Source organism: Eptatretus burgeri, chromosome 3, assembly GCF_056783735.1.
Source record: "Eptatretus burgeri isolate ZD-2024b chromosome 3, Ebu_testis_v1, whole genome shotgun sequence".
Taxonomy (NCBI): Eukaryota; Metazoa; Chordata; class Myxini; order Myxiniformes; family Myxinidae; genus Eptatretus; species Eptatretus burgeri.
In genome coordinates this window covers 85,957,417-85,979,916 of record NC_140963.1, presented here as the reverse complement: position 1 = coordinate 85,979,916, position 22,500 = coordinate 85,957,417, and the positions used below count along the sequence as shown (strand labels likewise).

Genomic DNA, 22,500 nt, shown 5'->3' with positions numbered 1-22,500 from the left:
AACCCAATAGAAAATCTTTGGAGGGAGCTGAAAGTCTGTGTTGCCAAGCGACAGCCCCGGAACCTGAAGGATCTGGAGAAGATCTGTATGGAGGAGTGGGCCAAAATCCCTGCTGCAGTCTGTGCAAACCTGGTTAAGAACTACAGGAAATGTCTGATCTCTGTAATTGCAAACAAAGGTTTCTGTACCAAATATTAAGTTCTGTTTTTCTGATGTATCAAATACTTATTTCATGCAATAAAATGCAAATTAATTATTTAAAATCATACAATCTGATTTTTAGGATTTTTGTTTTCGATTCCGTCTTTCACAGTTGAAGTGTACCTATGATAAAAATTACAGACCTCTACGTGCTTTGTAAGTGGGAAAACCTGCAAAATCGGCAGTGTATCAAATACTTGTTCTCCCCACTGCATATATGATATATATATATATATATATATATATATATATATATATATATATATATATATATATATATATATATATATATATATATATATATATATATACACACACTGTACATATATATACTGTACATATATACATATATATATACACACACTGTACATATATATACTGTACATATATACATATATATATACACACACTGTACATATATATACTGTACATATATACATATATATATATATATATATATATATATATATATATATATATATATATATATATATATATATATATACACACACACATATATATATATACACACATATATATATACACACATCCATTGTTACGATACTCTGTGCAGAGCGTTGGTGCTGCCTAAGCAGTCTCCTTAGCTGTTGGGCACAATCCTGGACGGGTCACCACTCCAATGCAGGATACCAGCAAGCTGGTACTCATTTTGCCAACCTCGGAAGGATGACAGGCTGAGTCAACCCCACCTGGGATAAATTCAACAGCCAAGTAGGATTTGAACTCAGGACCCAAGATCCTAAGTCCACCACTTGAGTCATGAAGCCAACACCAGGCATGTCCGAACCGGATAACTTTACCAGATAAGATGCAGCCGAGTGACACTGCCAAGGACGTACCGACTAAAAGGAACGGATCATTGGGAATAAAGTCCCGGCTAAGTTAGGATACGAACCATGCTGGACCAATGAAGGAAAACACGAAAACCAGCTGGGAACATTTCTACGCAGAGCATTTATTTACAACCAAAGCGAGGAAAGGTATGTGTCCCAGTGAATCGGATTTATTGTTATGCACAGCAGGGAAAGCAAAAATTTGTGGGGTGTGGCAAAAGACAAGCAATCTGACAAAAGCTGACAGAGAGCAGAGTTATCCCATATATCTTCTACAATCTTAATTTATGCTTGGACAGGCACCATCTCTCACACACACGCACACACGCACACACGCACACACACACACGAGAAAGATTACATATAGCCCAGAGAGAAAGAAAGCAGGTGAGGGTTAACGTCCTCTCAATACTTGGCATGGTCAGCAGACCAATGCAACCCAAAATGCTTAGGTAGAGGTAGGTGGGAGGATTACTAGTTATGTATAAGATGTGGGAGTGGTAGGTGTGGTGTAGTGCAACATTGGGGGTGCGGCATTGTGCAAGAGGAAAACGTTAATGCGAGTCAGTACATTCGCTCCTTCGGTTCGACCCGTAAAAGAAGTCAGGCTTCACCTGCGTTAATGCTCTTTTATGCATCCACAGTAGACGAGGTAGATGGAAAGTAGGATGGAAGAAGAAGATGCGTAAGAAGTCCCTATCCTATCTGTGTAAATGACTGGACCTATTGGGGATCGCTCAAACAGAGTGGCCTCGCCTTGCGGCAGTCGTGTGCAATCCCCCCTCCGGGCTTGGTTATGGGGACTCGCAGCGCCTTTCGCTACGCACTGACAAGCTCACTGACGACCTGCTTGTCAATCCTGTTATGCTCCACGTTCCTTTGGCAGCAGCACCGACAGCCCCGAACATGAAGACAAGCAGCAGCAGTGACCAGTGAGCAGGGCGAACAGGATGGACTCGTGCAAGTGAGCAGGCTGACTGAACGATCCACGAGCAGGCTGACTGGAAGAGCAACTGACCCATAAAGAGTGTGACCCAAAAGAGCAGAGGGCAAAGAGGGCAAAGAAGAGAGCGAACTGGCTCCGTTCTGCCCTTTTTATGAGCCCAGGCAAAGGGCGGAGCCGAGAACCAGATCTCGACGAGCCACAGGCAAAATCCCGCTCCCCGATTGGGCGACAGCAGTTCTAGCCACGCCCTGCCAGGCCTTGGAGCCAGAAACTGGCTCAGTCATTCAGGTCGGAGCCCTGAACCCCGCATGGGACCGCGGTCTTTGGATGTGTGCTCCAGCCCTGATCATGCGCTGCCCTTCATTTCAACATGGAATCATAGCTAAATCCTTGCGCTACATATAGGTCCCTCCACGAGCGGCAGCGCACATCCGTGCCTCGCGTTATGCCCTGGAACAACTCCCTTGAGGTCTTGGTGTGGATTTGACGACCATGAGGCAGTTATGGCAGTCATCGAGAAGGGCGCTCTTGTCTTTACATTCTTCGTGAGAGGTGGTGGCAATGTGGCATCTAAAATGAGTGGTCATTGCCACATGGCGTCATGGTGAGGGCCAAGTGTCACGGGGCGCTCGTAGTGAGATGGTGAATAAAAGCTGTGTATTCGCGTGGATTGTTGCTGGGGTATTTTTCCCAGTTGTAGGAAGCGGTTGCGGTGAACATGGTGAGGTTTGGTGAGCAGAGTTAAGTCTGAGGTGAGGTGGTGGTTGGGAATTGGCACGCACATTTGAACGGGGAATGGCCGTGCAAACTCCAGTAAAACGATGTATCAGTACGCTGTTGGCCGGATACGCCCACAGTGTGAATATGCTGGAAATGCTCGTATCGTGTGCTAATTCTTCTTTACGTGGCATGCATGCTTGCTTGCATGGTTCGTGTAATGGAAAGGAAAAAGTTAAAGTGAGGCTATAAGAGATATAAAAGACCTAACGAAGAGAGTCCCATACAATGCATCTTTCCCATTTTACCGACTAGACATATGGAAGGGATTATCGAAGACATTTACGATTGAAATAACTGCCTTGGGATCACTTTACGTTGTGTGCCATTGCCTTGGAGGCATATGGTTTTTCAGAACTGTAACAGTGTGTGTGTGTGTGTGTGTGTGTGTGTGTGTGTGTGTGTGTGTGTGTGTGTGTGTGTGTGTGTGTGTGTGTGTGTGTGTGTACCTTTTTTGGATGAAAAAAGGTGCCTCCATAAGAGGAAAATAAGCCCGAAATCCGGATCGGCGGCTCTGTTTGATGTTCAACTGATGTTGACCATGTAATCTTTGTCTGTTTGACAGTCACTGGGCTGAGGCCTCCGGATTGGAGGTGACGCTTTGGTGGAGGACTTTATGTCCATTGGAGATCAGAGGAGTGCTCGTCACACTCCACATATGTTGATTTACCCGTCAATCGCACCACGTGCTTTCTGGTTGAATGGCTTGCATTGGTGGGAACAATCATCTGGGTGGTAGATGGACGGTTGTTCTTTGCGGATTATGCGGTTTTACCATGTGAGACATAATCCACGGCGATGCTCACCATAACAGGCAGGAGGTGCGATTGATGTTTGAACAATGAATATGGGGTCATCAATGGTTAGATATTTATTGATATACCGTGCTGATAAGGGCAAAAACGACCTACTTCAGGATGGCATGCTGTTGAAGTCATAGAGACTCACTCCTCTGGAGTGGTCCAATTTTATGACCATGCATTCTGGCCCTTTGGGGTTAGGATGCGTGTGTGTTGCTTGACCATGTGCTTCAGCCTTTAGGCTGAGGGGCATGTGTATGCCAATGGGACAGTCTTGCTGGACTGTAGAAAAAGGTGCCTTCAAAAGAGGCAAATAAGTCCAAAATCTGGATAGGTGGCTCCGTTTGATGTTTAACTTCTGTTGACCATGTAATCTTTCTCTGTTTGACAGGTTTAACAGTTTGACAGGAGATTGAGGCCTCCGGATAAGAGGTGATGCTTTGGTGTAGGACCTTATGTCCTTTGGAGATTGGGGCAGTGCTCAGCTCATTTCAAATATGTTATATATATATATATATATATATATATATATATATATATATATATATATATATATATATATATATATAATCTAATGTATTAAAAACGTGATGAAGGTGCATGCATATGAAGCCTTCAAACTGATTGGCGAGACAGCTGGTCTTATTCCCCACACAATAATTCTAAGCAGGAAAATCATATGTCTGCTATGTTGGTGCGATGGTCAGCTCGGCCTCAAGTGTCAGCCTATGGGCCATTGCATTTTGCAATCTATATGACCGATATAACCACGATGTGTTATTATACATACAAATAAGCAGTAGGCAATTTTTTGCTTCATATATGTAAGCCTGGTTAACCTCTGCCATCGAAGATGGACGGAGGTTACTGTTTTCACCGTCTGTTTGTTTGTTTGTGAACAGTATTACTGAAAAACTCCTTGACGGATTTCGACGAAACTTGGTGGGGGGTTAGGTATGGTCCAAGGATCATGCCATTAGATTTTGGGCTTGGTCGAAAGTCCAATATGGCCGCCATTTTGAAAAATATTTGAATTTTTGTTTTTGCATTTCTACATGTTTTAAGTGATTTCCAAACCCCCCTCCAAAAAAAAATTGTTAGAGGAAAAAAAAAAAATTTAGCAACTATTTTTTCAACAATTTCGAATTTTTATTTTTTTTGCATTTCTGCATGTTATAAGTGATTTCCAACAAAAAACATGCCAAAATTATAATTGCGGCTGATTTTGGAACTTCAGGTGGATATACCCACATAAAATCAATTTCTGTCTCAAGGAATCTAGTTATGACGAATGAATTGAGTATGTAAAAGTTAAAAGTAAAAGGGAAAAGTTGCAAACTATAACTCTGTGAGCACTGTTGACGTCAAATTGAATGAATAGGATATCAGGTTCACTCGAGTGACCTTGCAGTATTGGCGGCGGAGGTTTTGCACTCTACCGAGTGCTCCCCCTCTAGTTTTATTTATTTTCGAGAGCAATTGAGGCAGCAGTCTGCCCAATACATCGCTCAAATCAAGGGATGAGCAATTTATATGATAAAAGAAGGTTTTTATACGTAAATTCGTTTTCGCCTGAGTTGTCAAGGCTGAATAGTGTGAAAATACAGAAGGATAACCTGTCATCATCAACGAATGACAACTGCAGACAACAATTTCAGGATCACACAAAATGGTGCATGTTCCTGGTATTGCAATACAATCCACTGACAAGTCCTTCCCATTTGTTTGGCAAGGACATCAGTTCCCAGTACTGCGAAAGGCCCAGTCACACCTTGACGTTTTAGCCAGCTTATGCCGATTTTTGAAAAATTTGACTAAAACGCTGGCACACGTCGAATACGTGATGGGAGAGTTTTGGAAACATTGAGAGCACGCTGAAAAACACTGCCATACGTCGTAGTATGCTGGCTTTCATTGTTGTACTTTGCGGTTGTCCTCAAATTTTAGCATGCTTAAAACTTTACGACTTATGCCAGCGTATGACTCAAGTTCCGCTATGCTGGCCATAAGTTGTAGGCACGTTATGCGATCGTTGACACGTCGACACACGTTACTTGTAAGTTAATCATAAGTCGAAACACGTCGAGGTAATGTTTCGCGTATCTGAAACTTATTTCTAACCTATGAGTAACGTGTTGTAGACACGTTACGCGATCGTTGACATACGTCCAGACATGTTACTTGTAAGGTACTCGTAAGTCGAAACACGTCGAGGTAATGGTTGGCCTCAGTGTTCCAGACTCACTGTTTTTTTTTTCTTTTCTTTGGTATGACGGTGATGTTGACACTTCGATTTCTAGTGCGGTTATGATTTAAATCGTAGAGCGGCAGCCTATTAATTACAATATATTGTTACGAATCTACGCCGCCCGGCGTGCGAACGACCGCTTTTGCCAATGGCAGCCGCACGCCCAGCGGATGAGCAATTCAGTCGTGACTTCCCGGAACAACGCCGAGAACCAGCCACGGGTGTGCCTTCAACACACACCACGGCCGAGTCCGTATTTTACCCGTGCGCGACAGGGTCAATCGCTTAGGCATTCACGCGGGTAACCTACCGAGGGACCGTACCTCGGCGAAGGCCTGTTTGGACACAAACCGCTTAAAAACGGTTCGTTCCGTTCTGGGATAACCGAGCGGGTATTATCGCCAGACCTCGCCGGACCCGATTCTATTATCGGTATTCAAAACCCAACTAGTAATCCGAAAAACAATATGGCACTTCAATGGGGGGAAAAAGGACACGCCAAACGGGTTAACATTCACACAAGCAGATTTATTTTACACAGCACATATGCAGGCATGCACGTATGCAATTATGCAATCAACAAAAGCAAAAGAAATGCAAAAAGAACTACAACCGTTCTACACAATCACTTATCAGTCTTACTACTTGACAGACATGGCGCCACAACATGCATTCAAAGAAAAACCCCAGGAATAAAAGACCACCCTCATCGACAAGGGAGTCAGACTGGGCCCGTGGGCCTTTATAACGTGGGGCTTTGGTGACCGAAAGGGCCCCACGAAACCGTTGCAGGTTACCTGCACCCTCATGGTGCCTTGATGGGGCGAGTCGCAACGTCCCGTCCCCACGGCAGCTAGCGTAGCCGCGGTTGAGCTCGGGCAATGCCAAGCGGCAGGCGAGCTCTCTCCGGCTCTCCCCACACGCACGCGCAGGTTCGCGCGACACAGCAGGGCTGCGCCTCCAGCCCGCGTCTCCTTCGCGCCGCCCGGACCTCCACCGACTGACCGCTCCAAGCTCCCGACTCGGACACGAGCCCAGATCTCCAAGCAGCTCCGGCAGCAGCAGCAGCAGCACAGCTCCTTACGCTGCGTCCAGCGGCAGCAACCACACCAGCAACGACAGCAACCCCAGCAGCAACTCCAGAGAGAGAGAGAGAGAGAAAGAGTGAACGCTCCATGCGCCCTTTTTATTACCCACGCTCCGCCCCTCAGCTCTCGCCCCGCCCTCCTTCCAGAACATGCGGGAAACCTCCAGAACATGCGGGAAACTTCTCGAAGGAAGGGTTTTCCCGACAAATTAGGGACGCGCGCCGCCGCGGTAGTTCTCTTTGTCCCTTGCAGGGTGGTTCTGTGAGGCGGTTGTTCCAAAATAACGATAGCAAAGAATAACGACTAACTCAAAGATCACAGCCCTGTCCACACGAATAATTCCAATTAAACAACGGTGGGGAAATCTATCTGAACACACACTTAGCAATATAACTGAACTCAAGACCTTTATGGTGTTCTGCAAATTTCCACAGCCGTAACACTACCCTCTCCCCTTTTTACAGACTCGTCCCGAGTCGTCGAATTTTCGTGTGCCATCATGTGTTAGTTTCCCCAAGTACGTTTTACCTTCAGATCCCTGAGTGCGACATTTAGTGTATTCGTGTCCCAAAAATAAATAACCTACGGGCTGAGTAACTAACTAAACAAACCCACTCATGCAGACGACTTAAATAAAATTACTGGCGCAATGATACACATGCAGGGGGAAGCAACTCATTTACAATTTACCCTGAACTTAAACCTTAACCTTATACATTTACACTAAACCATGGCCCAGGACCGATGGACTCTGCGGGGAAAAAAGCACGGAGCAATGTCATCCCACAGGCCATTTTGTGAAACAGGGAGCCAGGCTACCCAAATGCAGTCTCTGGCTCATGAACAATTGCAGGTGACAGGGAATGTGGCCGGCTGCTCAAGCGCAGTCGTAGGCCTCCCCCTTGAAATGAGCGCAGTGAACACAAGACGGTGCACGGGCTGCACAAATGCAGTCTCCGTGTGCGGCTGCCTGCAAGGCAGTCCATGCAGAGCAGTGAATGGTACTGACTCAAGCCAACAAAACAGTGTACGGGCTGCTCAATGCAGTCCCGTGGTGCAGATGGATGGATGGACAACACGGTGCATGGGCCGCCAATGCAGTCCCGTGAAGCGGCTGCCTTCAGGGCAGTCCCTGCAGAACGCGCGATAATCCTGGCGCACATGGTAATGAATGGATGGGCAAATGCAACAAGGGCTAGCAGGCATGGGGTCAAGGCAAAGGCAGGCAGACAAAGCATGGCAAGGCAAAACAAGGCCGTTGTAGCAAAACAGGCCGGTGGTGAAGCTGACCGGCACAGGCCTTGTAGCAAAACAGCCGGCAGATGAACTGACCGGCACAGGCCTTGTAGCAAAACAGCCGGCAGATGAAGCTGGCCGGCCTCTTGTCTTGTACACGAGGTTCGTGGAGGGAGTGCGGTGGTGCCGGCCACTCGGAAGGTGGGCTCGGACCTACCCCACTGTCTCCCTCCCAACCTATCGCCTTTGCCTGTCTCTGTCCATACCTACCCCTTTAGTTTACAAAAAATCCACCTAATTTAACCCAAAATTATTTTTTTGTTTTATTTTATTTTTATTGTCCCTATAAATTCGTCTCTCTAACCCCCTTTATCGTCTCTGTCTGGCTAACGTATCGTGTCTCCTAGCCTACTCCCAACCGCTACGTTCCCTTCCCGGAGGCGAATAAGGGAGAGATAGTGTCCTGTGTTGAGGCCCAATCCAAGCCTCTGAATGGCCTCCTCAGATTTCAGCGAGCTAACCCAAGGTGAGTCCAGCGGCCCACGACGAGAGCGAAGCGATGGATGGTGCGGAGGGGTACACTTCCTATCTACACGAACCATTTATCTTTTAACTACCCCAGGGCTTTCCAAAAGCGCCTCTCGCTTAAACTGTTCTAACAACCGGTTCTAACAACCAAGATTCCTGTCACCTGTGTTGGTGTCCTCACAAATTTGGGCCTTGCCCTCCAATTTTCCTCCCGTGCCCTCACACGGTCTCATGGCTGGGACGCGTGGCTCCCTTGACAGGAACTACCCTCTGCCGATCCTCCAACGATGGCACCCCCCGGGCACTACAACTGTCTCCGAGCCTACCAGCTCCCTAAACACTGGGGAGTGCCCTCCATGGCGACTCCCCTGAAACGCTCACGTAGCAGGCTGGCACCCCGGGCCCCTTCCCTGAGTGCCCGTGCCCAATGGCGCCCCGGGCCCCGCATTATGGGGGCACACCCGTACCCACGACACTATCCCGGCCCCCCATGGACCCTTGGCCTACCGCGGCCGACTCGCCCGGTGCCCAGGGTACCCACTAAGCGATACTCACCGTTCGTAGCCACGCTCCCAGTCCGTCAACAGGGCTCCTGCACCCCTCCAAACGGGTTTCGAGCCTACGTTCCCACCAACAGCAAAACGTCCTCCATTTTGTCAGTTTGACTAACCCACTAACTCACATTATACTGACCCCGGGGTCCCTTGGGTGAGAATCACTCCTCCCCACAATCACTCATCACACCATGCATTCCACATTCACTCCATACACACAGGCTCGCTGGCCTCACTCGCTCAACATGTTTCCATTTTCCATTTCACACCTCTCATCGCTGAACACTGCCATTCCTCTATCTAAATCCCATAACTACCTCGTGCTCCCTCGTCATCCCTTAAAATATAGCACGTTCCTTTTAACACTACGTAGCTAAACTTCGTCCCCACCACACACTCAAAGTCTGTCCTTGTCTCCAAATATTATTTTTTCCATTTCCCATCCTAAATCTAAACTGACATCCCTCGACCTAATCCATTCCACGGGCTCCATGAGGACTTATCCCTGTCCCATGGAGCCGGTCTAACTAAGCTAACCCTTCCCCCTAACTAGTGGTGTCCTGTGCCCAGGCCAAGGGGGTCTTCCACCCCTTGCCCGGGAATCCTGTTCACCCGAAGCGAAGCTTGCGTTTTTTTATTTTTATTTTTAATGCGCGCACCAGCGCGGAAACTCGCAACCTGCGCTCTTTTACTCCCGTGACGTCATGGCAGATGTTCGCGTTTCTCGCACCTCGTCCCTTCTCGGGCAGTACCATCCAGCAGGGATTTCCCTCCTGCCGGATTCCGACCATGCAGCCACGACGTCACCCTGCGCATCAAAAACAAGCCTCACATTTCGAGGGGTTCCCCACGCGAACACATGTCATCTGCTTGTCGGAGCTTTACACAAACACGCTCCCGTGGAGAACCCGTCCGGTCCAAATCCATATCCAGCCTCCCTTCTGTCCATATGTGGGATCGGCTAATCCACCACCTGCGTTTACGGACCGGGCTTCACTCCTGCAGGCGCGCACGTGGCGGCCTCGTACGTAGCACAGCACAGACCCCGCGCGCTGCCGTGCAAACCCGGCACGGTTCCCAAAATAGCTACGGCCGCTACTCGGCCTTTGTACACCGTCAGGCACCGTCGTCGTCACACTCTCGCGCACAGACTCCCATGTGCCACGACGCTCACACACCTTGACATGACACTCAGACCGGGACATGCGGTTGCGCGTTCCCACATGCCGACCGCCATCTCCCTCACAAACAGCGACCTCACACACACGGTCTCTCTCACACACGGCCGTTCACTTACTCGTGCCGTTTCACTCACATATTTCGAAACCACACACGCAGTTTCCCTCGCACACGCTGTTCCTTCCACACGAGGTGTTTCCTTTACACACACCTTTTCATCCACACACGGTGGGCTGGGAGGCACGCACTTCCGCTCACTTGCAACCTCGCACACCATTTTACTCACACACACGGTTTCTTTTACACACCGCCTTTCACCCACGATATGCGTGCGTTGCAGCACACATTTCGCCACACTCGTGAACACACATGATTCACCACGTGGACAACCACGCTGGGGATTTGTGCCACAAGGGGTTCCGTGGCCTTCACACCCCCAAAGCTCCGTGTGCACCCGTCAACAGCACTCGCCCCCTCTAACTCGCAAAGCTCGACCGGACCCACCTGGTCGAGATCCGCTTCAAGGGAGCATAGCGTCTCCCTCCATTCCTGCCAGCTGCTTGCACCGGGTCACGACACATTCCCCGAGCTCCCCCTCATCGTCCTCCACTAACACCATGTGTGTGCTCTCGTCTTTACTTTCGTGTCGTCTCTCCTCTACCGTTTCCATCTCCTGCGTCTGTTATTTCTTCTAATTCCTGCGTCGCCCTTCGTGTCTCTGTTAATTATATTTCCTTCGTCTTTACGCGTCTTATACACGTCGCAGTCATCCCTTTTAATTTTTCCCTCTGTGTCACCGTCACTTCCTTTGTCACCTGCACGAGTCTCGTCTTACACATCTCCCACATTACTTTGTCCTCCACCACGGGGCCAACACAGTTCACACTCCCTCTTGTCGGTTCGGTCGAGCTGCCACGTGGTGCCGCCATTTTTCGCGCCTGCAGGCATCGCCCCACGCACTGCATCTCATCCCGCATTTTTTTTTCATTTCGTTTGTCATATTCGCACTCATTCTGTTATTCATCCTGCATGCATTTGTTTTTATTTCATTTGTGTTTGTTTTCATTCTGTTATTCATTTCGTTTGTGTTTGCTTTCATTTCGTTTTCCATCCTGCACGCATTTGCATTCATTTCGTTTTTCATTTGTTGCATTTATTTCAGCATCCGTGCAAACATTTCCCCCACTTGGCCGAACTCGGCCGACCCCGACGAAGCCGCATCGCCTCGGTCGGTCGCGGTTTCGCTGGGGACCAGGGAGGGATTTTGACGGAGGAGGGGAGGGGTGTCAAAAACCGTGGCTGCCGCCGCTGCGCCCATTTCGGGTTCTGCGTTTGTTCAACCTGCATATCAATGTCCTGCACGGGGATCTCATCCTGGGCCATGGATTCTAACATTTATAAATCCATACCTAGTCCCTCCTGCTCCCGTTCGCCTTGAAACGCCATCTTGCTTCTCGGAACAATTTAAAAGGCTCGAAATTTAATGGAACCGGAGGGTCGCCTCGCAAACCCTTGATCCGGTTCCGTTAATTTTGGTGGAGGTGGGATGGATTTGAATCCCACACTCCTGAACACCAGTGTTACGAATCTACACTGCCCGGCGTGCGAATGACCGCTTTAGCCAATGGCAGCCGCACGCCCACCGGATGAGCAATTCAGTCGTGACTTCCCGGAACAACGCCGAGAACCAGCTACGGGTGTGCCTTCAACACACCACGGCTAAGTCCATATTCTACCCGTGCGTGACAGGGTCAATCACCGAATATCGATATACCTAAGCATTCACGCGGGTAACCTACCGAGGGACCGTACCTCGGCGAAGGCCTGTTTGGACACGAACCGCTTAAACGGTTCGTTCCGTTCTGGGATAACCGAGCGGGTATTATCGCCAAACCTCGCCGGACCCGATTCTATTATCGGTATTGAAAACCCAACTAGTAATCCAAAAACAATATGGCACTTCAATGGGGGGAAAAGGACACGCCGAACGGGTTAACATTCACACAAGCACATTTAATTTACACAGCACGTATGCAGGCATGCACGTATGCAGGCATGCACGTATGCAATTATGCAATCAACAAAAGCAAAAGAAATGCAAAAAGAACTACAACCGTTCTACACAATCACTTATCAGTCTTACTACTTGACAGACACGGCGCCACAACATGCATTCAAAGAAAAACCCCAGGAAAAAGACCACCCTCATAGACAAGGGAGTCAGACTGGGCCCGTGGGCCTTTATAACATGGGGCTTTGGTGACTGAAAGGGCCCCACGAGACCGTTGCAGGTTACCTGCACCCTCGTGGTGCCTTGATGGGGCGAGTCGCGACGTCCCGTCCCCACGGCAGCTAGCGTAGCCGCGGTTGAGCTCGGGTCTTGGCAAGCGGCAGGCGAGCTCTCTCAGTCTCTCCCCACACGCACGCGCAGGTTCGTGCGACAGCAGGGCTGCGCCTCCAGCCCACGTCTCCTTCGCGACGCCCGGACATCCACCAACTGAACGCACCAAGCTCCTGACTCGGACACGAGCCCAGATCTCCACGCAGCTCTGGCAGCAGCAGCACAGCTCCTTACGCTGCGTCCAGCGGCAGCAACCACACCAGCAATGACAGCAACCCTTGCAACCCCAGCAGCAACTCCAGAGAGAGAGAGAGAGAGAGCGAACGCTCCATGCACCCTTTTTATTACCCACGCTCCGCTCCTCCGCTCTTGCCCCGCCCTCCTTCCAGAACACGCGGGAAACCTCCAGAACATGCGGGAAATTTCTCGAAGGAAGCGTTTTCCCGCCAAATTAGGGACGCTCGCCGCCGCGGTAGTTCTCTTTGTCCCTTGCAGGGTGGTTGTGTGAAGCGATTGGTCCAAAATAACGATAGCAAAGAATAACGGCTTACTCAAAGATCACAGCCCTGTCCACACAAATAATCCCCATTAAACAACGGTGGGGAAATCTATCTGAACCCACACTTCGCAATATAACTGAACTGAGGACCTTTATGGTGTTCTGCGAATTTCCACAGCCATAACAATATTATAACCGCACTAGAAGTCGAAATGTCAACATCACAGTCATAGCGAAGAAAAAATAAAATAAAAAAAGTGATCGTCGGTGATACGTGCAGCGCACTATGCACAAGTTGGACTATCGTTGGGCATAGGTTGTGAACGCCGACAACAGGCTATGCATTCGTTGGTATAAGTTATCTATAAGACAACGAAACGTTCTGTGTCCGTTACTAATATGTTATGCATACGACCGAATCTTAAAAAAAAACATCAAAAGTTCAGCGTAAGCCAGCGTTTTACATACATTTTGATACGTTGCCATTGCTGGCTAAAAGGTCAAGGTGTGACTGGGCCTTAACATTTGGCATGACAATGAATAAGGCTCAAGATCAAACTTTGCAAATACAGTAGTTGGATTGTATTGGCATGATCGAATTTTACTATATGTTGGTGCTTCTCACATTTGCAATCCACAAAATACAGTATTCGGTTCACAGCATAAGATTCATTCAACAAAACCAAAACCGAATATAAGAGAAGTGCTTTGCAGTTTTTTTGTTGTTGAAATCAGGTTGTTTTTTTTTTGTTATAAAAAATATTTTTCAAGCAACGCTGCAACGATTCAGTCTCATGTACATCAGGATCAGACCCCATTACTGTCGTGGGTACCAGGAAGCAAGTGCCACACCAGCTATTGCTGCATAAACCCTGACCATCAGGAAATGCATGCCACACATTAACCTGTCTGCTTCACAACACAGTTCTGCGAGCAGACTGGAACAATTTAAATTTAAAAAGGCTCTTCTGGCTAAATGGTTGCATAGACTCCGCCTATTAGGCATAATCTTAGCAGAGCTACATCCCCCTACTTCTCAGTAGCATTGGGCTGCAGCCAATGTTGGGAAGATAATTAAATTCTCAATTTTTATCGACCAGTCCACCCCTGAGGAAGAACATACACAGGCACGTGCTTCAGGCTTGTTAGCCCTCGTCGGTGTGGAGCAGAAGCTCCTCACTCTCTGTTAAGCTCATGTCTAATAGGCAGAGCCGATGCAACCGTTTAGCCAGAAGAGCCATTGCCTTAGAGGCATACGGTTAAGGATGGCCGTTGCTTGCCCAACCGCAATCAAGTTTGCGAACTTGCAATTCAAACAACCTGCCCAAATGAAATTAAATGTAACTAATTTGTTTCCATTATTCTTGTACTTAAACACCATCCAAGCACTTGTTTTCCTCTAATTACCATTGAGCACTTTCAACCATTCTCCATATCCAAGAGTTCAGTGACTCTAACCCTTAATCTGAATATCAAATTCTCACTGAAGGCTGGGACTTGGCCAGTCACAGTTCAGATAATATTGGAATAACCACATTTGGCCTGAATCAATTTTGGTTACTGTAAAGCAGATGCTTCAGTATATGTCATACATACTTCATGATACAATTTTGTTAACCGTTTAGTGGTGCGGGGGGGGGGGGGTAAGGCTTATGGTTTCGGCCTCCTGTTTGCCTTGCTTGGGGATGTATGTTCTAAGGCAGTATAGCAGAAAGCAATAGTGTGGGTAACTCAAGCGAATGAAGCCTGTTTTATTTCATACAAAAAATAATTTAGTGATTCGGAAAACCCTTTGATTTTAATTGACACACAAGAAAAGCTGCACACAGGAAAGGGCTGCTCCACCCATTAGAAGTGTCACATCCCATTTAGATAATGGCCTCCATGGCAATGGTACATGCAATAGAGTTGCTCCTATTTGGAAATAGCATGGGGTTTGTTGTGATGATTACACATGAGACAAATAGCTCAGTGAAGCTCAGAATTACCATTATCCGACACTCATCAATCTCGACGCAACAGCTGACAGTGTCAGCAAGGTGGTTTTTGAATCTTTTCGGTGATAACTCAAAACCAGAAAGCTCAAAAGCAAGCATTCTACCACCGAGTCATCCTGCCACTTCCACATGCTTATCTGTCATTGTCTGCAGGAATCCAAGACCATTCCAGGAAACCCACCGAGTCTAAATTATGCAGCAAATCAAAGCTCCATACTGAAGGGGGTTAAAAAGCCCATTATATTGAACATAAGTCAAAACATAATGCCTGCAACCTTCATCTGCCACAGACAATGTATGCATGAAGCCAAAAATTCTTGCAAATTAAAAAAAAAATCTCCAATACTGCTCTTTAGTGAGCAGATCAGCACTCTTGAGAGAAGCTTAGCAAGGATACGATGGAACCAACAAATCACATGTCTCAGCTCATCAATTTGAGCCTCACCTTCTCGGTGCTATAGAAAGAGTCGATGTCCTCAAGCGGTTCTCCGACCAACTGTGGAGGAACATCACCGTAGATGAAAGGCAAGGTTTTTCCTGCCTCAAGCTCACTGGTGGGTTTGGGCTCTTCGTCCTCGCTCTCGAAACCCTTTGCCTTCTTCAGCTTCTCTTGTGCCGCCCGGTGCTCAATTTGTGCGAGCGACTCGGGAGTGAAGCGGCGCAGACTGTGCGCTCCTTGTGGTGACAGCAGCGCCGTTGCCATCTTCTCATCCTGTGCCAATTGCCTGACCCGTTTCAGCCACGAACTGCCTGACCCGTTTCTACAGTACAGAATTGGGCGAGAGAGAAAGTGCATACACAATTGCATCTGGGTTTGAGTAATGGTTTAGATTATTAATTCACCAATGCACATCACACACATTACTGTGGTTTCTGAGAGCAACTAGAACCTTGCAGTTTGCTGTGGAGAGCATATTATATAGCAGTTTGTGCTGATAAAAAGAGATGGATATAAGAGGGGCATTCAAAAGGTTTGGCAATTGAGATACTCGCATCGTCTGAAGACATGCCAAGAGATTTTATACAGTTCAATATCAACTTATACTCACATGTTGGTCTGGTGAGATTATCCAGAAGTGGAGCACTAATCTATGGGTCTGAGTGAAATTCCTTACTCAACTATAAACTGCTGGACTGGTGCTTCACAGGTAGGGTGATTCATCACAAAGTGCAACGGGTGTTAAGACAGATAACCCATATGCTTGCATGAGCTAGTGGATGAAAATTGCACGAGGTAATACTATCATTCTGGCCAAGTTCCAAGCTGTCATAGAAAGATTTCTAGCCCTAACCTAAAAGGGCGCACTTCATCAGCGGCACAATTGCAGCCCTAATTGAATGATAAACACCATTTTTATTTTTTTTTGTATGCATTGTCGAGGCTCATATGAGAGCTAACACACAGAACGCACAAGGGGAGAAGGAGACAAGAGGGGAGGGAAAGGGAAGGACAAAACAGTGGGGAACAGAGACATTAGGAGATCTGTGGAAGGGAGAGGGATGGGGTGGGGTACACGGGGAAAACAAGATGGACACCACATTGCCTTTCAGGACCTTACACGACAGAGAACTTTCGGGAAGGAAAGAAGGGAATTTGAAGGGAGTGGGTTTGGGGTGGATTCACGGGGGTAGAAAAGATTGTGGTTTTGGATGGGGGAAGATAAGAGGTGGTTGTGAACAGCTATTGTCAGGACAGACCAGATCAGATCTGTGACTTGCTACAGATAGCATGTAAACCTGCACTAAGCTGTTCCATGGTCGGGTTGTCGGCGACTAAACCGTCTCCCCCACCAGGTTTCCTGGTGAGGAGGGTGTTTGGATATGGACATCCATCAGGATTAAAAACAAAACCTGTCAAAGGGCAGAGGAGCTCCTTGTGAGCCAACGGCCATCCATATCTAGTGCCCAACTGTCTGCGGACGTCCTTCGCAGTTGGGTTACTTCTTATTAGGAGATTGGTGAAAGGATTTGCACTGCAGCCACTGTAAAACGCTTCATTCCGCAAAACATTCCAGAAGCATCAAAAAAATCTGAAAACCCACTCCGTGGGAGTACCTCCTGTGCAGCTTCCTTTCTCAGAGGAACTCAACGGATGATGGGATTGGAGCAAAGCATTTGGGACCCCCAATCTTTGTTGATAGGAGGGACACCATGGGTAACATTCCAAGGTCAGATTGCAGGAGAGTGTGTCGTGGTGGTGCTGAGGTGTTGTCCGCCAGACGGCGGTCTCCATGGGTTAACCTGAGGCGGTCCCTTTGGGTGGGTGCCTAGAATTTCCTATTCCGAAGAGTGGATGATCACCTGTCTCTGTTGTTTTCTGAGCTCAAGCATTTGGACATCGGTATTGCAGCACTCTCTGAGGTTCGGAGACCGGATTGTGGCGAGATCATGGCGGCTGGTTACACCTACTATAGGTCTGGTCGCTCTGATGGTTACCATACCCAAGGAATTGCTGTAGCTGTGTCCAATAAGCTGACTCCAATGATAATTGAAGCAACACCAGTCAATGAGAGTATTATGAGATGAAGGATTCATCACTGCTTGGGTGTCATTTCGCTGGTCTATGTATATGCTCTGACTGAGGCGAGTGATCTCACCGTGAAGGACACATTATATGCCTCGCTTGAGTCGGTGGTTGATCAGTGCCCCAGGTGAGACACACTTCAAGACTTGTGGGATTTCAATGCATCGACTGTAACTGATCGGGATGGTTATGAGACGTGTGTTGGTCCCCATGGGTCTGGAAATGTGAACCTGAATAGCACTAAGTTCCTTGACTTTGCAAGAAGTCATGGACTTAGGGTGGCCGGTTCATGGTTTCAGCACTCACAAACTCATCAATGGACTTGGTGGCAAAGGAGATTGACCATGTGCTCGTTGATGGTCACTGGAGGATGATCCAGAAATGCAGGGTCTACCGGAATGCTCAGTTCTTCAATAATGACCACTGGGTTGTTGGAGCAACTCTTAAGTTGCACCTTAAATCCAGAAGAATTGTACCATTCCAGCCTAGGCTAGATGTTGGCAAGCTCAAGGATGAGAGGGTAGCTGAGGAGTTTGCGAACAGGCTGAGTGGAGATTTGGGGGGTGTGGGTGCTTTGGGGGATCCTGAAGAGTTGTGGAGTGCCTTAAAGACCACCGTTCTTGATGTGGAAAGGTGGATGTCTTGGAACTCACCACCGGGCGAAGAAGAATTTTGTTTCTCAAGAGACACTGGATACCATTGACCAGAGTCGCAGGTTCAGGCGGAATGGTAGAGCTGATCTGTTCAGGGAGCTGAGGAGTAAAACTGTACGTGTGCTAAGGGTGGACAAGGAGGCCTATGTGCGAGGAATCTGTGAGGGCGTAGAGCATCACCTGTGGTCAAGGGATTCTCGTGCTGCTTGACTGGGGAATTTGCGCATTGCGTTCATCCAAGCCCCTCCCTCAGTGTACTGCAGTTGGAGCAGAGGGAGGTAGGCTCTTGACAGAGAAATCCGAAGTGAAGGCCCACTGGGCCGATTACTTTGAGAAGTTGTACCAGGCTGATCAACCAGCTGTCGAGTTGGACGTCAAGGGTGTTACAATCCCTGTTGCTGACCCTCCAATCAACTGTGGTCCACCTTTGTTTGTGGAAACACAGGCTGCGGTGAACCGGTTGAAATTGAGTAAAGCTCCACGGATCTGTGAAATCCATGCTGAACTTCTCAAGGCTGGTGGAAATGCTGCACGCATGTCATGTTGCATGTAGTTCTGTGCTCTGCATGGAACACAGGCATCAACCCAACTGACTGGAAGAGGGGCCTTTTTGTCCCTCTCTGGAAAGGGAAGGGTGATCGCCAAGACTGCAACAACTACCGAGGGGTGATGCTGCTCTCAGAGCTGGGCAAGGTCTTTGCTCGGATAATTCTTGATAGGGTTCGCCACCATCTGCTTCAGCACCAGCGCCCAGAGCAGTCAGGCTTTACACCAAAGAGGTCAACGATTGTCCGTACCCTTGTTCTTCGGGTCCTCACCGAATGCAGACGACAGTTTCGGCAGGGGCAACTTGCAGCCTATGTTGATCTCTGTAAAGCGTTTGATTCAGTGAATCAGGATGCCCTCTGGAGGATTCTTGGTATTCGTGGGGTGCCACCAAAACTGATTGATCTGATGTCTGAACTATACTCTGGAAATGAGAGTGCTGTGAGATGTGGTGCTACCATCTCTGACTTATTTCCAGTTGTTACAGGAATTTGTCAGGGGTCTGTACTGGCCCCCACACTTTTCAGCACTTGTATGGACTGGATTCTGGGGAGGATGTTGGAGAGATCAAGCTGTGGTGCATCGTTTTGGAATGTCAAGATCTCTGACCTTGATTTCGCAGATGATGCAGTCATCTTTGCGGAGACTCTAGATATCCTTTTGGGGGCCCTCGGGGTGCTGAATGAGGAGTCAGAGCCGCTGGGATTACGGGTTTCCTGGGTTAAAATGAAGATCCAGTCTTTCAATGACATCTTGGACGCTGTTGTCCCGTCTGTGCCTGTTTGTGGTGAGGATGTTGAGGTCGTGGAGAGATTCACTTACCTTGGCAGTGATATTCATGTCTCTTCTGGCTGTGAGCCAGATGTCAACAGATGTCTGGGTCGGGCCTGGGGAGTCATGGATTCACTGGATCATAGGGTGTGGTGCTGCTGATACCTGTGCGGGAGGACGAAAGTCTGAGTCTTCAGGTCCTTGGTGCTTCCAGTCTTGCTCAATGGATGTGAAACTTGGACTCTGACCAGGGATCTGAGACAGAGACTTAATTCCTTTGGTACCAGGTCTCTTCGGAGAATTCTTGGCCATCGCTGGTCAGACTTTGTGTCCAACGAGCGGTTGTTGAGAGAGACACAAATGAGATTTGTTACCTGCATAGTCTGTGAGCGTCAGCTGCAGCTGTATGGACATGTGGCTCATTTTCCTGACGCTAATCCTGCTCACCATATTCTCTCAGCAAGGGAGTCTCGTGAGTGGAGGAGGCCAATGGGCCGACCACATGCCTCGTGGTTGCAGCAGGTTGATCAGCATATCAAGGAGATGGGGATGGGCCAGGCATCTGCCTGGGGGGAGGATGGCCAGACGGAGGCCCCTGGAGTACCGGCGGAAAGTGGATGCAGTGACGCGCTGCTCTGGCGCATGCTCCCATACCTGACCTGACCTGACCTGACCTGTAAACATGTTTTGAAGACCTGGAGGGAAGAGTGGGATTGAAGAGAGTGTGGGAGTTTGTTCCAAAGTCAGGAAAAAAGAGGAATGAAAGAGTGAAGGTGAGCAGTGATTCGTGGTTTTGTTCGTTTTACCAGAAGGGGGTTGCTGGTGGATCTTAAGCACCCTGCAGAAATATTGGGGGGGGGGGGTGGGGAGGGGACATATCACAGACAGACCTGGGGGGGTGACACCGGAGAGGAGATGGCCACTGACCTGCTTGCAGTGAGATAGTGAGAGGCCCCAAAGACTCAGCCTCATCACTGGAGATATCAATGATCCTCTATGCCTTGGTTTCCACAGCGTGAAGCCGAGAAATGTGAGAGGAGGGAGGCGGGAGGCACCAGCCCAGAGGGGAGAGCAGTACTCCATCAGGCTGTGGACAAAAGCTTTGTATGTGGTCAGGTGCTCAGGTGGGCCAAGGAAGGACTTTGCACGACGGAGCATTCCCAGCACGACGGAGGACTGGATTTGGAGGCAAGTTTGGAAATGTGGCTTTCCCAGGAAATATGAGAAAAGCTTTCCCAGGCTTTTCTCATAGCAGTGAGACCCAGAAGCTTGAATGAAAGGACTTCTTCCAGAGGATTGTTGAGAGTGTAGATAGGGGGGGAGGTCCCAAATGGTCCTTTCATAAAGACATAGTGAGACAATGAGATTTGTTGGCATTGAAAGACATGTTCCATGTGTTGGACCAGTTTGTGATTTTACCCAGATCTGCAGAGAGCGAAGAAGCTGCTGCTTGCCGGTCTGAGGGACGACAGATGGTACGGCAGACGGTGGAGTCATCAGCAAAGAGAGAAACAGGATTTTCCAGAGAGTCAGAGAGATCATTGATGAAAACCAGAAAAAGAACAGGGCCCAGAACACTGCAGAGAGCAACTCCAGCCTTGACAGGAAGAGGGGATGAGAGAACTCCATTTCGAGCCACACGTTGGCTGTGACAGGAGAGGAAGTCTGTGAGCCATGAGTGGAGATGTCCCTGGATACTATAGGAAGAGAGTTTGGTGAGCAGGGCTGGCAGGGAGCCAGACCGTATCAAAAGCACGCGATATGTCTCAGGAGATGGCTCTGATCGAGGATCTCCATCCATTGCTGGGAGAGCAGAAGCAGCATATCCAGGGCAGAGTGACCTGGTCTGAATCCAAATTGACGATCGGAAATCAAGCCCTTGGAGAGGAGGAAGGATTTAATGTCTGAAGCGATTATGGATTCCATAACCTTGCTGATAATTGCGAGAGGACTGATTGGTCTGGAGTTGCAGGGATCTGTTTTTGCACCTTTTTTATGCAGAGTGGTAATGTTTGCTGATTTCCAAGCAGATGGCAGATGACCTTGAACAAATGAGAGGGTGAATAGAACAGAGAGAAGGTGAGCAAGAGCAGAAGAGCAGGTTTTGTGGACACGTGGACTGATGCCGTCTGAACCGGTTGCAGAATCTAAGTCGAGGTTTGACAGCAACCTCTCCACTTTGTCAGGAGAAAAGGACACAGAGTCCAGGGACAGCTGGTGCAACTGGGTAAGATGAGTCCAGAAAGCGATGGGTTTCGGACACAAGATTTAGCTGCAAACACCGAGTTTAGACATTAAGCCTTTTCACGTGCGGTATCAGCAGTGCAGCCATTTGAGGTAAGGAAGGGGATTGGAGGGGGAACATACACCAGAAACAGACTTAATTCGACACCACCAGGATTTGGAGGAGGGATAGAAGTTTGAGAGTTTAGCCTTGAGATGAGAAAGATGTTATTTTCTGGCCCTCCTGACAGAAGACACACTTGTTCCGAGCTTTGTGGAAGGAACTGAGATTACCCTCAATTGGATTTGCTTTCCATGAGGCAAAGACAAGTTATTTCAGGACAACTGCCTCGCCACAAGCGTTAGTGTACCAGGGACAGGAGGAAGGGAAGGACAACTGAAGGCGAGAGAGGTAAATCTGCGCATGAGAGAGGGAGAGAGCAATATTCTTTGAAAGAATTCCCAGGACAAGTTCATGTTGGAGAAAGTAGCGATGGGAGACCAGTCTCGAAATTTGATGGCTGCTTGAAGACCC

At 48.3% G+C, this 22,500-nt stretch overlaps 1 protein-coding gene across 6 annotated transcripts in view; it reads right to left on the bottom strand.

Moving 5' to 3' along the window:
- The window catches only part of LOC147030369 (sodium channel protein type 1 subunit alpha-like), a 269,967-nt gene that overhangs the window by 225,063 nt on the left and 22,404 nt on the right, over nucleotides 1-22,500 (bottom strand). For all 6 annotated transcript variants that reach the window (XM_085874344.1, XM_085874339.1, XM_085874338.1 and 3 more), the window contains one exon: nucleotides 15,694-16,009. In XM_085874344.1, the coding sequence (XP_085730470.1) occupies nucleotides 15,694-15,951 (258 nt within the window). In that variant the 5' untranslated portion in view covers nucleotides 15,952-16,009. The remainder of the gene's footprint in view (nucleotides 1-15,693; nucleotides 16,010-22,500) is intronic.